The 13,040-nt window shown below is 48.0% G+C and overlaps 1 protein-coding gene across 1 annotated transcript in view; it reads right to left on the bottom strand.

Moving 5' to 3' along the window:
• IARS1 (isoleucyl-tRNA synthetase 1) overlaps positions 1-13,040 on the bottom strand; it is a 177,541-nt gene that overhangs the window by 34,186 nt on the left and 130,315 nt on the right. The window contains exons 20-21 of the mRNA XM_088463393.1: positions 9,105-9,225; positions 2,430-2,521 (exon numbers count right to left, since the gene is read on the bottom strand). Coding sequence (XP_088319519.1) covers positions 2,430-2,521; positions 9,105-9,225 — 213 coding nt within the window. The remainder of the gene's footprint in view (positions 1-2,429; positions 2,522-9,104; positions 9,226-13,040) is intronic.

The following is a 13,040-nucleotide window of genomic DNA, read 5'->3' as shown; positions in this document are numbered from 1 at the left end:
GCTTGGCCCAGACATCACTGGTTCACCGATATACAGAATTTATCAATAGACAGTCCATGTCCTCTTCCTCTATGGCAGGATCTGCTAATGCATGGTCCCTGCCAGCATCCAGACTCATGGTACGTACACACGGGACGATCATCAGCGATAACTATATGACTCAACGATCTCCTTTTAAAAACCCTGGTATGCTGGATGAACGCTATCGTTCATCCACACACCAAAAACCCACCAAGGACCCACAATCAACGATCGCGGACTCCTCATGGAGAGAGAACGATATCGTCCAGGTTGGCCTGCATGCATAGCCGATGGACGATATAGTTATCGTCCATGCGGGAACGCGCATCGTTGGTCGTGGGTAAGTTGGTTGGTACTTAACTATATCGTTCATTGTTCATATCGTTCATTTTTATCGTACCGTGTGTACGCACCATTACCTCGTCTGGCTTTGATGGCGTGGCTCTTGAATCTTTCATCCTAAGAGCAAAAGGTCTTTCTAATTCTGTAGTTCAGACGATGCTTAGGACACGGAAGCCTGCCTCTGCCTGCATCTATTATAGTTTGGCATTCTTTTGGTCAATGGTGTTCCCAAAGGAAGTATGATCCTAACGTGTTTAGGATTTCCAGGGTACTGGCTTTTCTCCAGGCAGGTTTAGACAGTGATCTCCGCCTGGCTACTTTGAGAGCGCAGGTTTCAGCACTGTCGGTCTGGTTCCAGAGGAAGATTGCCTCATTACCAGATGTTATCATTTTTTTCCAAGTAGTTCTGCGAGTTCAGCCTCCTTTTGTTCCACCGGTAGCATTGTGGGATTTGGTTCTTAAGGGGCTACAAGATCACCCATTTGAAGCTCTAGATACTGTAGATATGAAGTGGTTGACAGTGAAGACACTTTCTTCTCACCATCTCTTCTGCTCTCAGAGTCTCGGATTTGGCAGCGCTGTCTTGTCGCTCCCCATTTTTAATTTTTCACCCGGATAAAGCTGTTCTTCGTACAAGGGAGGGTTACCTTCCATGTTTTCATGTGAATGAATAAATTGTTGTTCTAGCTTTTCAGGCTCTAGATCTTTCTGTAGGTGAAGCCTCCCTGGATATAGTTTGTGCTCGCCGTATCTACATGTGGAGCGTACAATCGGTGTTAGAAAATCAGATGCTCTTTTAGTAATATATGGTTTTCACAAACGAGGATGGCCAGCTAATAAGCAGTCTCTGGCGAGATGGCTACGCATGGCTCTCTCTCAGGTGTACACACAGGCTGATCTCCCTGTCCCAAGCACGGTGACAGCACATTCTACTCAGTCTGTAGGGCCATCATCGGCATTTAGTCGTGGTGCCTCTGCTGACCAGCTGTGCAAGGCAGCCACATGGTCTTCTGTCCCACACTTTTCTTATGTTTATGTTCTATGCCTTTGATACTTGTTGCCCAAAGTGAAGCATCTTGAGCGGCAAGAGTTCTGCTTTCTGCTCAGGAGCATCCCCCACCCTAGGGGAACTGCTTTAGGACATCCCCATGGTATCCCTGTGGATCCCTATGGACCCCGAAGAAGAAAATCAGCGTTATGGTAGACTTATCTAGATAACTCCTTTTCTTTGAGGTCCACAGGGCACCCACCCTGACGCACCAGGCTTCATTGGGTAATTTTTTCTTTCGGTCACAGAGTCCCTCATCTTGTGTAAGAGTGTATCTGGTGTACGATTGCTCTTCCTTCTCCTGCCTTGACGCTTGTTAACTAAAGTCCTATGGCTAGGGGCAGGGTAAATATGGAGGAGGACCCGAGGGCATCCTGGGAGCTGAAGCTGTAACGGTTTGGTGCCTGGTCTCTCCAACCATAATATCCCCATGGTATCCCTGTGGACGCTATGGACCTGGAAGAAAAGGAGTTATCTAGGTGAGTCTGCCATAACTCAGATATAGATAATCAATCTGAGAAAGAAATATGTGATTTCCTAGTACAGTATAGATTCAAGTACAGTATATTCATTACATGCATTTCTCTATGTTGCCAACAGGATTATGCAGATGACCAGGACATAATATAGAAGTGATTATAACGACAGACATTCCTGCTTCACCTTCCATCCATGCTGCTTTCAATGTGAAGACCCAGAGACGGTCACTGAATATTCTGAACCAATGGACTTTTAAAGACCAACATAAGTTCTCTGCACACAAAGGAGGCAGGGTAACCATTCTGACCTGCTTACCGCAGAACTTCTGTACTATGCCAGCTAAGATTCTTATTAATAAATTTTAATAAATACTTTTATACCAACACTATATTGTAAGGATATTCAATACTTAATCACTTTAGTGTAGAAAGAAGTTGGAGACAATAGTTTTTAACCATCATTAATATCAGACATAGAAGTACAGGTCTCGATATATTGATCCCCATGTACAGCTGACATTCCTGATCCTACTTCTTACCTTCAGCCGCCTGCGGTTCATCCGCACGTACCAGTTAGTGAGCATATCAACAAACTTGACAAGACGCGGAACCACGGTGTAAAGTCTGTAAGCTGAGGAATGAAACCCAGAGACTTGGAGTCAGGTTCTAAACTAAATGACGTCATCTGAACACTAATCTATCACAATCCAACCAGAGTCACCAGCAGTCAACACAAGAATCCTTCTATGAAACCCTCATGGAAACCCTCTGGCAAAAGTCAATGAATATTGTAGGGACTGTGAACGTCATCCCAAGAGCCTACTACAGGACAGGCCAAACACCAAAGTGAGCAACAATGGGAGAAAGACTAGAACGCTTCTAATATGGTTTGAAATGTAATGATAATTGTCCATTCTGTGTGGTCTTTGGTCTAGCTGGGGAAGTCTGTTCCAAGCCCACCGCAAGCAAAAAGACAGACAGCCCGGCGAGTATTGTGTATTATTCCATTTCTGCATTTGCTTTTGTAGATCTATTTTGCAATATCTCATTTCTCACCATTTATTCTGTAACCATTGTATCTTTTTTGTATACTAAATTTTAATTTTAGTTGATGTCCTTATAGCCCATAACAGCACTATAGACTGTTTAGAAGAGTTAGATTGCTATGTAAATTAGGATTGTGGCTTAGAGCATTGCTAATTGGTTATAGGCTCATAGTGGCCTCTTCCTCTATCTGGTGGCAGTTACATGGGTCAGGGAGTAACCTCTCTGTATGGGGAGAAAGTGGTCTATGGTGTAAAATATAGCAAACACAAGGTCTCTGTCCCAACCCGAGGGCTCCCAGTTTGTTACTAGCCCAGCAGCCTGGCTCTTCCCAGGGTGGTGTCGAAGTCAAATAATTGGTTATGATCTTTTGTAATTATTACCTGACAATCTAGTAGTCTGTGAGCTGATAAAGAGTATATCGGACGCTACTTTGGATCGGCGAAATCCGATACGCACAAATGCATATATGTATATCTATGCAAGGTTTAGTCAGTGATGAGAAACAGGTTCTGTATACATGTCTGTGACTAGTAATTAAAATACACAAAGATACTGTGAAGTGTTTAGGAATCCTTTAATTGCAAAGTTAGAAACAATTGTCAGAAGTTTGACTATCGTTAGCAATTGTATGCCTTGTGTTCAACGCTAATGTGGTTAAGAAGAACTGACAATTATATTCTAAATAAGAATAGGGAAGCCTTTGTTGAGTTATCAGACTTCTTGACAACTGCAAAAGCTTGCAATGTCACCTGTGAGCAGAACAACTTCATTGTATATGACTCCTTGGAATTAGATCCAGACAGATATAATATCAAATATGCCAGTTAATATATAAATATATATATATATATATATATATATATATTATATATATATATATAAAATTTCCATGACACATACAATGATGCACATTTGCACACACATATATACATGCATACACAGACATTTACATGCATACTCACATACATATCCATAGTTGCTAATTCAATATACAGACGCTCAACGCATACTGATGAATTTCTTTAAATATCTCACATTCACTTATTATGCTCAATGCTAGGGAAACTTTTATATATGTGCTTGTAAATTAGAGGTTTTGTTAGCTAATCATTATGGTGTAAAATGTACATATACGATATTTAAAGGTATAGAACTTAGTAGACATGTCATGTTTGGTATCATACTGACACCCTGTTTATTTCCAGATATCCGAATCTAATCTTGCGTTCGGTGGTTATGGATTATGGGGAATTATTGGTTAGAATGTGTACTCTCTGTATGTAGTGTCTTAATCAGTTGTAACTCGTTTGGAGGGATGGACCATATCCCTGTTGTCACCATATGAACTGTCCTATGACCTGCACCGTACCAGAATGACAGGAATCAAGAACCAATGAAATCACATATGCTTGTCTCTATTGTTGGTGTAACACTCTGGAGGGTACATAGGCTTGTGCTTTTGGGGCTAGATCTCAGTCATACCCATTTGATGAGCGCAGACGTCAGGATTGATGACTGGGACCTGGATCCAGGGCGCATTCGTATGTATTGGCTCTACCTTTTGTATTTAATTGTCTTTGCACTAATTGTGATAGATCACAGCGTGTAACTTACTTTTTATTGCAATAAGAACTTTTTGTGCTTTGGAACCACAATCAAAGTCTGGAAAGCAGTTCTCATGTTTAGCGATATGTATTCATAGTAGTGACGCACAGTGTACTTACAGCCCGTTACTAGTCCAGCAGCTCGGCTCTTCCCAGGGTAGTGACATAGACAGTGTACTTCCAGCCTGTTACTAGCCTAGCAGCTCAGCTCTTCCCATTGTAGTGACGCAGACAGTGTACTTACAGCCTGTTACTAGCCTAGCAGCTCAGCTCTTCCCATTGTAGTGACGCAGACAGTGTACTTACAGCCTGTTACTAGCCCAGCAGCTCAGCTCTTCCCAGGGTAGTGACGCACACAGTGTACTTACAGCCTATTACTAGCCCAGCAGCTCAGCTCTTCCCAGGGTAGTGACATAGACAGTGTACTTACAGCCTACTACTAGCCCTGCAGCTCGGCTCTTCCCAGGGTAGTGACGCAGACAGTGTACTTACAGCCTGTTACTAACCCAGCAGCTCAGCTCTTCCCAGGGTAGTGACGCAGACAGTGTACTTACAGCCAGTTACTAGCCCTGCAGCTCGGCTCTTCCCAGGGTAGTGACATAGACAGTGTACTTACAGCCTGTTACTAGCCCAGCAGCTCGGCTCTTCCCAGGGTAGTGACGCACACAGTGTACTTACAGCCTGTTACTAGCCCAGCAGCTCAGCTCTTCCCAGGGTAGTGACGCAGGCAGTGTACTTACAGCCTGTTACTAACCCAGCAGCTCAGCTCTTCCCAGGGTAGTGACGCAGACAGTGTACTTACAGCCTGTTACTAACCCAGCAGCTCAGCTCTTCCCAGGGTAGTGACATAGACAGTGTACTTACAGCCAGTTACTAGCCCAGCAGCTCAGCTCTTCCCAGGGTAGTGACGCAGACAGTGTACTTACAGCCTATTACTAGCCCAGCAGGACGGCTCTTCCCAGGGTAGTGACAGACAGTGTACTTACAGCCTATTACTAGCCCAGCAGCTCAGCTCTTCCCAGGGTAGTGACATAGACAGTGTACTTACAGCCCGTTACTAGCGGAGCAGCTCAGCTCTTCCCATTGTAGTGACGCAGACAGTGTACTTACAGCCTGTTACTAGCCCAGCAGCTCAGCTCTTCCCAGGGTAGTGACAGTGTACTTACAGCCTGTTACTAGCCCAGCAGCTCAGCTCTTCCCAGGGTAGTGACAGACAGTGTACTTACAGCCTATTACTAGCCCAGCTGCTCAGCTCTTCCCAGGGTAGTGACAGACAGTGTACTTACAGCCTGTTACTAGCCCAGCAGGACGGCTCTTCCCAGGGTAGTGACATAGACAGTGTACTTCCAGCCTGTTACTAGCCCAGCAGCTCAGCTCTTCCCAGGGTAGTGACATAGACAGTGTACTTACAGCCAGTTACTAGCCCAGCAGCTCAGCTCTTCCCAGGGTAGTGACGCAGACAGTGTACTTACAGCCTATTACTAGCCCAGCAGGACGGCTCTTCCCAGGGTAGTGACAGACAGTGTACTTACAGCCTGTTACTAGCCCAGCAGCTCAGCTCTTCCCAGGGTAGTGACAGACAGTGTACTTACAGCCTGTTACTAGCCCAGCAGCTCAGCTCTTCCCAGGGTAGTGACAGACAGTGTACTTACAGCCTGTTACTAGCCCAGCAGGACGGCTCTTCCCAGGGTAGTGACAGTGTACTTACAGCCTGTTACTAGCCCAGCAGCTCAGCTCTTCCCAGGGTAGTGACATAGACAGTGTACTTACAGCCTGTTACTAGCCCAGCTCTTCCCAGGGTAGTGACGCACACAGTGTACTTACAGCCTGTTACTAGCCCAGCAGGACGGCTCTTCCCAGGGTAGTGACATAGACAGTGTACTTCCAGCCTGTTACTAGCCCAGCAGCTCAGCTCTTCCCAGGGTAGTGACATAGACAGTGTACTTACAGCCAGTTACTAGCCCAGCAGCTCGGCTCTTCCCAGGGTAGTGACAGACAGTGTACTTACAGCCTGTTACTAGCCCAGCAGCCTGGCTCTTCCCAGGGTAGTGACATAGACAGTGTACTTACAGCCAGTTACTAGCCCAGCAGCTCGGCTCTTCCCAGGGTAGTGACAGACAGTGTACTTACAGCCAGTTACTAGCCCAGCAGGACGGCTCTTCCCAGGGTATTGACATAGACAGTGTACTTACAGCCAGTTACTAGCCCAGCAGCTCAGCTCTTCCCAGGGTAGTGACAGACAGTGTACTTACAGCCAGTTACTAGCCCAGCAGGACGGCTCTTCCCAGGGTAGTGACATAGACAGTGTACTTACAGCCAGTTACTAGCCCAGCAGCTCAGCTCTTCCCAGGGTAGTGACATAGACAGTGTACTTACAGCCAGTTACTAGCCCAGCAGGACGGCTCTTCCCAGGGTAGTGACAGACAGTGTACTTACAGCCAGTTACTAGCCCAGCAGCTCAGCTCTTCCCAGGGTAGTGACATAGACAGTGTACTTACAGCCTGTTACTAGCCAAGCAGCTCAGCTCTTCCCAGGGTAGTGACATAGACAGTGTACTTACAGCCAGTTACTAGCCCAGCAGGACGGCTTTTCCCAGGGTAGTGACATAGACAGTGTACTTACAGCCAGTTACTAGCCCAGCAGGACGGCTCTTCCCAGGGTAGTGACATAGACAGTGTACTTACAGCCTGTTACTAGCCCAGCTGCTCAGCTCTTCCCAGGGTAGTGACAGACAGTGTACTTACAGCCTGTTACTAGCCCAGCAGTTCAGCTCTTCCCAGGGTAGTGACATAGACAGTGTACTTACAGCCAGTTACTAGCCCAGCAGCTCAGCTCTTCCCAGGGTAGTGACATAGACAGTGTACTTACAGCCAGTTACTAGCCCAGCAGCTCAGCTCTTCCCAGGGTAGTGACATAGACAGTGTACTTACAGCCTGTTACTAGCCCAGCAGCTCAGCTCTTCCCAGGGTAGTGACATAGACAGTGTACTTACAGCCAGTTACTAGCCCAGCAGCTCGGCTCTTCCCAGGGTAGTGACAGACAGTGTACTTACAGCCTGTTACTAACCCAGCAGCTCAGCTCTTCCCAGGGTAGTGACATAGACAGTGTACTTACAGCCTGTTACTAGCCCAGCAGCTCAGCTCTTCCCAGGGTAGTGACATAGACAGTGTACTTACAGCCAGTTACTAGCCCAGCAGCTCGGCTCTTCCCAGGGTAGTGACAGACAGTGTACTTACAGCCTATTACTAGCCCAGCAGCTCAGCTCTTCCCAGGGTAGTGACATAGACAGTGTACTTACAGCCCGTTACTAGCCCAGCAGGACGGCTCTTCCCAGGGTAGTGACATAGACAGTGTACTTACAGCCCGTTACTAGCCCAGCAGGACGGCTCTTCCCAGGGTAGTGACATAGACAGTGTACTTACAGCCTGTTACTAGCCCAGCAGCTCGGCTCTTCCCAGGGTAGTGTACTTAGTCTGTTTCTCTGCTTCCCAGCGTATAAGCACAGGGATAATAAGCTGAATGACCAATGAATGTCCTGACTGCCTCTTATAGTAAACACTGTGGGGTACTGCGTGGCCAATGTAATAATCTATGTAATGATGTTGTAATGTTTGTTACTGGGTTTTGCCTGGAGTTGTAGTTGGAGCAGTGACCTCGATTCCTTATACTGTAAATATGTTTTGTAAGCATGCATGGGGAGAAGCTTCCTCTACTGCAACACAAGTCACAAATCAGACGGGAGCAGCCAGGTACCACATTTACATGCTGGGATTCAAATTCCACCCAATCCCTGCAATGGACTGAGGGACACAAAGGGGCTGCACTACAGACAGTGTTCTTTGCTGTGTGACGTGGGAGCTGGCATAGGACTCTGCGGATCCTGTAAGGCTTGTATACAGCGCTACCTTCCAGCAGCGGTGTTTACACAGCAGCGAAGGGCCCAGGAAAAGTTACGCAGTCTAAGCGCCTGTTCCAACGGGAGTCGCCCATATGCTGGTGGACCTACAGTAGTGTACCCCTTGGATAGGGACTGACTAGTAAACCAGAATATACCCCGCTGGTAGAGGACCGAAATCAGAGGGGTGAGAGGGCCAGGACTGAAAATCAGGGGGGGGCGCAGCTTTATTGATTGGAAGAACCATAATATACAGAGCTTCCCAAACAGTGATTATACAAGTTACATAAGTAGTGATGTGATTTAGCCTGGCCATAGGAGAACTAAACCACCTGATTAGGAGGAGCCGTCCTCTAGGAGTTGGCGGGCAGAATAAGGTGAGACACATAAATAAGTGTAGGTCATGGAACATTAAAAGTCTGTTTTTGGCCCCAGTCCCATAATGCACCATTCTGGTGTCTCTATTGTGCATGCTTCTTCAGGAATAAATGACACAAATATACTTCATTCCATGTCTTTCCAATGACAGTACTTTAGCCCATACCAGTGCCTGTTATTTAGTAGGGTGCCGCTACCTACTCTCCACATTACATTACAAGGAACACCTAACACAGAGGCTCCAAATGGGGATGTTAGTACTATAATGTCCATCACAGGGAGCCACCTACCTGACATCTCCGCATTGAAGAATTGGATGAGCGATTGAGTGAAGGACACAATCCACTTGTCCATAATGTTACTGCTCAACTTCACCGAGTTTTCATTAAAGAAGAACTGGACACCCTCTTCCTAGGAGAACAGAAGTCACAACAATCAGTACATGATAGAGAACAGATTAGACTGGATTCACCCAGGCTCCCTCCAGTCACTCCCCCTCATCCAGGCTCCCTCCCAGTCACTCCCCCTCATCCAGGCTCCCTCCCAGTCACTCCTGCTCGCCCAGGCTCCCTCCAGTCACTCCCCCTCATCCAGGCTCCCTCCCAGTCACTCCCCAGCTTTCTGACTCACCCAGTCACAACCCCTCGCCCAGACTCCCCCAGTCACTCCTGCTCGCCCAGGCTCCCTCCCACTCACTCCCCCTCATCCAGGCTTCCTCCCACTCACTCCCCCTCATCCAGGCTCCCTCCCACTCACTCCCCCTCATCCAGGCTCCCTCCCACTCACTCCCCCGCTTTCTGACATGCCCAGTCACTCCCCTTCGCCCAGGCTCCCCCAAGGCACTCCCCCTTGCCCAGGCAACTCCCAAAGCACTCCCCATCACCCAGGCTACCCCCAGTCAGTTCCGCTTGCCCAGGCTCCCCCCCTCAGTCACTCTCCCTCGCCCAACCACTGCTACTGGCTGCTCTTCTTGCAGAGCTGGGAAGTTGTATGAGAAGTGTAATTAAAGAGAGACACAAGTCTTAGATTTTTATAGTTGTAAAAAAATTATAATGTTCCTAAAATCATTTACACACAATTTGAGATATGTTAGTTACTGTTAAGCGGTTAATACAATCACCCTCAGAACTGACACAATGATATAAACAAGAGATATGGTAAGAACTTACCTTTGTTATCTCTGTTTCTACGAAGTCCATAGGGTCCACAGGGTTGACCTTGGGGTATAGGTTGGGAACCAAATCCGGGCACCATGCAGTTAAAGCTTTTAGCTACCAGGATGCACTTGGGTCCACTCTCCCTATAACCCCACCCACAAGCCAGAGGCACCTCAGTTTGTAAGTAGCCAAAGGCCGGAGGAGGAGAGAAAGAGAGAAAACTGGAGCACTCAATAACCATACTCACAGAAATGGGAGACGGAAAACCTGTGACCAGCCACACAGCCCATATGAAGCCAGGTGCGTCAGGGCGGGCGCCCTGTGGACCCTATGGACTTCGTAGAAACAGAGATAACAAAGGTAAGTTCTTACCATATCTCTTGTTTTCTACTTCAGGGTCCATAGGGGGTCCACAGGGTTGACCTTGGGGATGTCCCAAAGCAGTTCAACCAAGGGTGGGGACGCTCCTGTGCTGAGAGGAGAATCCGTCGCCAAAAAGGAAGCATCCTGAGAGGCAAAGGAAACCAATGCCTAGAACCTTAAAAAGGTATGGACAGAAGACCACGTGATCACCTAGGAAGGCAAAACAGCCGAGGCGCCACAGCGAGCCGCCCACGAGGGTTACATGGCCCGTGAAAAAAAAAAGGCTCAACAGAAAGGCCTACCCATGGGTAGGCCCCTGAGGTAGACATACGAGGCCATCCAGCCAACATTTGGTTATAGGCCGGCCCATCCTTTCCTGTGAAAACCAGAAATCGCAGACCACCAATAAGGAGTCCGATTTCCGTAAGGAACTTGAACGGATCACATAAATCCCAAGAGGCCGGACCACAGTCAATGAGGCCACACCAGCAGAGAGGACTGGGGACTGAATGGCCGTACCATAAGTTCCAGAATAATATGGAACCTAACAACCACTTTAAGAAGAAACACAGGGCGAGAGCAACTCACACCCTGACATGATGGCCTCCAGAAGAGGGAACCACATGAAAACGCTCCCAATTCAGACACTCTCCTGGTTGATATAAACACCCTGAGAGAAAGAGAGAGCCTAAGCAATAGACCATGTAATGGCTATCACAACCAGCGGTTCCATTGACTGTCCCCGGAGGGAACGAAGAACCACTACCAACTCCCAAGGAGTCCCTAGGGAGGACAAGTGGAGGCATAATCCAGAAAACACTCCAAAGGATGAACTGGATACCAGAGCGGAGCAATTCCATATCTTAACCATACTGAGTGTAGAGATCCGCACTGTCAGGAAGACCAGGCCGAGGGTGAAACCCAAGCCAGCCGGAAGGAATGCCAGAATATCTGGAAATCCTGGACACCGGAGGATTGCATCGACAGGTACAATACCATAAGAATTATGGCTGCCACAGTGTGTGGTAGGTCCCAGCAAAAGCTGATCTATGTGCTCTAATCATTCCAACGATGACAAAGCCAGGGAAGCCGTAAGACCACTGTAGGGACGCAGTCAAAGACAAACGACCCAGGTCTAAGGCAAAACCAAGGACCCTGAGCCAACAGGTCCGGGCAGTGAAGCATCAGGAATGGAGTATCGATGGAGAGACTCCGAAAATCCAAGTACCCCTGACATCTGGGGCAATCAGGAGCCACCAGCAGGAAAGCATCTCCGTCCCGATCGAAACACTTCCAAAGACCTTGAGGAAGAAGGGAGACTGGAGAACACAGGTACACAAAGTGGAAGGACCACTTCACCGACAAAGTCACTGAAGGTTGCTTCAGAATCCCCAGAGCTGGACTGTAACACCATAGTGTGATAAAGTCAGAGTGCCATGAGGGTCACCTCAGGGGCCCGGCCCCCCCCCCCCCCCCCCCCCCCCCTGCTCCCCAGGAGATGAAACCTCTCTTGGAGAAGAGACTAGTCCCTGGGATAAACGTCTTGACGGCTGAGGACTCCCGCTTCCCAATGGAGAACAGCTGAAACGAACGCTGCTGAGATGGTCGGGAGGAGACCCTCGGTCTATGTCCGAATGTGTGACATACCTGTCATTGCCAACCAACGAACAGTGTTGCTAAAAAGGAAGCCACTGTCCTGACCCTGTCGGACTGAACCTTTTCAGGATCACCGGGAAACAAGAGTTATGCCAGAGTGAAGGCCCAAGACAGACTAAAGTTCCAACAAGTTAATTGACAGGATGGAATCGACAGACATCCAACTGCACTGAAATGGATGCGAACCAGACACTGTCCATAGCAAAGAATACCCTGGACGAGATGGCCATAGCCACCCGGAAAGGGACCGACTTGCCTCCGAAGAGAGCATCATCGTTGGAACGAGTTTTTTCTGTCGGATCACTGTTCAATCTGGAGATAAGCCAATTATGGAAAGGCCTGGAATGGAACTGAGCCCAATCCACCCTTCCAAAGGCAGACACTGAATATTTGACCATGCATCCCAGAGTGTAAAGACATATGTCGACTGCGTAGACATCCATGTACTCCTAATGGAAGAGTGGAGATTCCGTCTTACGCCAGAAGAATTCTCAGATTCTGAGAATCCAGCAGGGCTCCTAGATGAAGAATACCCAGAGAGGGATGCAGGGAGGACTTTTTCCCCGTTGATTAAACATCTGCACCCTGAAGAAGCCACGGTCATCCTGACCTGGCTGTAAAGTACCCCGGTGATCCCGCTAAGAGCAGGAGGCAGTCCAGGTACAGGAGCATTGGGATATACTGAACAGGAGAACTGTCAGAAAATCCAAGACGCAGGGCAGTCCCAACAGGCAGAGCCCCAAAAATTGTAAGTGTTGCTGTGATACAGCAAACCTCAGTCCATGCTGATGAAAGGTCTCTGTAAGTACCCGTAGGCACGCGTCATGTATATCCAGTGATACCATAAAGTCCCCAGGTTCTAAACATAGTATGATGGAGCATAGGGATTGCCTCCTGAGCCCAGGTAGCTTTAGGAACTGGTTCAGGGAACTGAGACAGAGAATAGGCCAAAGAGGACCATTCAGCCACCGCACCAGAAAGAAAGCAGAACAACCAGTCCCTCGCTGAGAAAGTGGGGATGGCCTAATTAGCTCCACTTACCGCAACCAC

Source organism: Taudactylus pleione, unplaced genomic scaffold, assembly GCF_031769625.1.
Source record: "Taudactylus pleione unplaced genomic scaffold, aTauple2 ptg001353l, whole genome shotgun sequence".
Classification (NCBI taxonomy): Eukaryota; Metazoa; Chordata; class Amphibia; order Anura; family Myobatrachidae; genus Taudactylus; species Taudactylus pleione.
The sequence above is the reverse complement of the archived record's forward strand: the minus strand, read 5'-3'. Positions and strand labels throughout refer to the sequence as shown.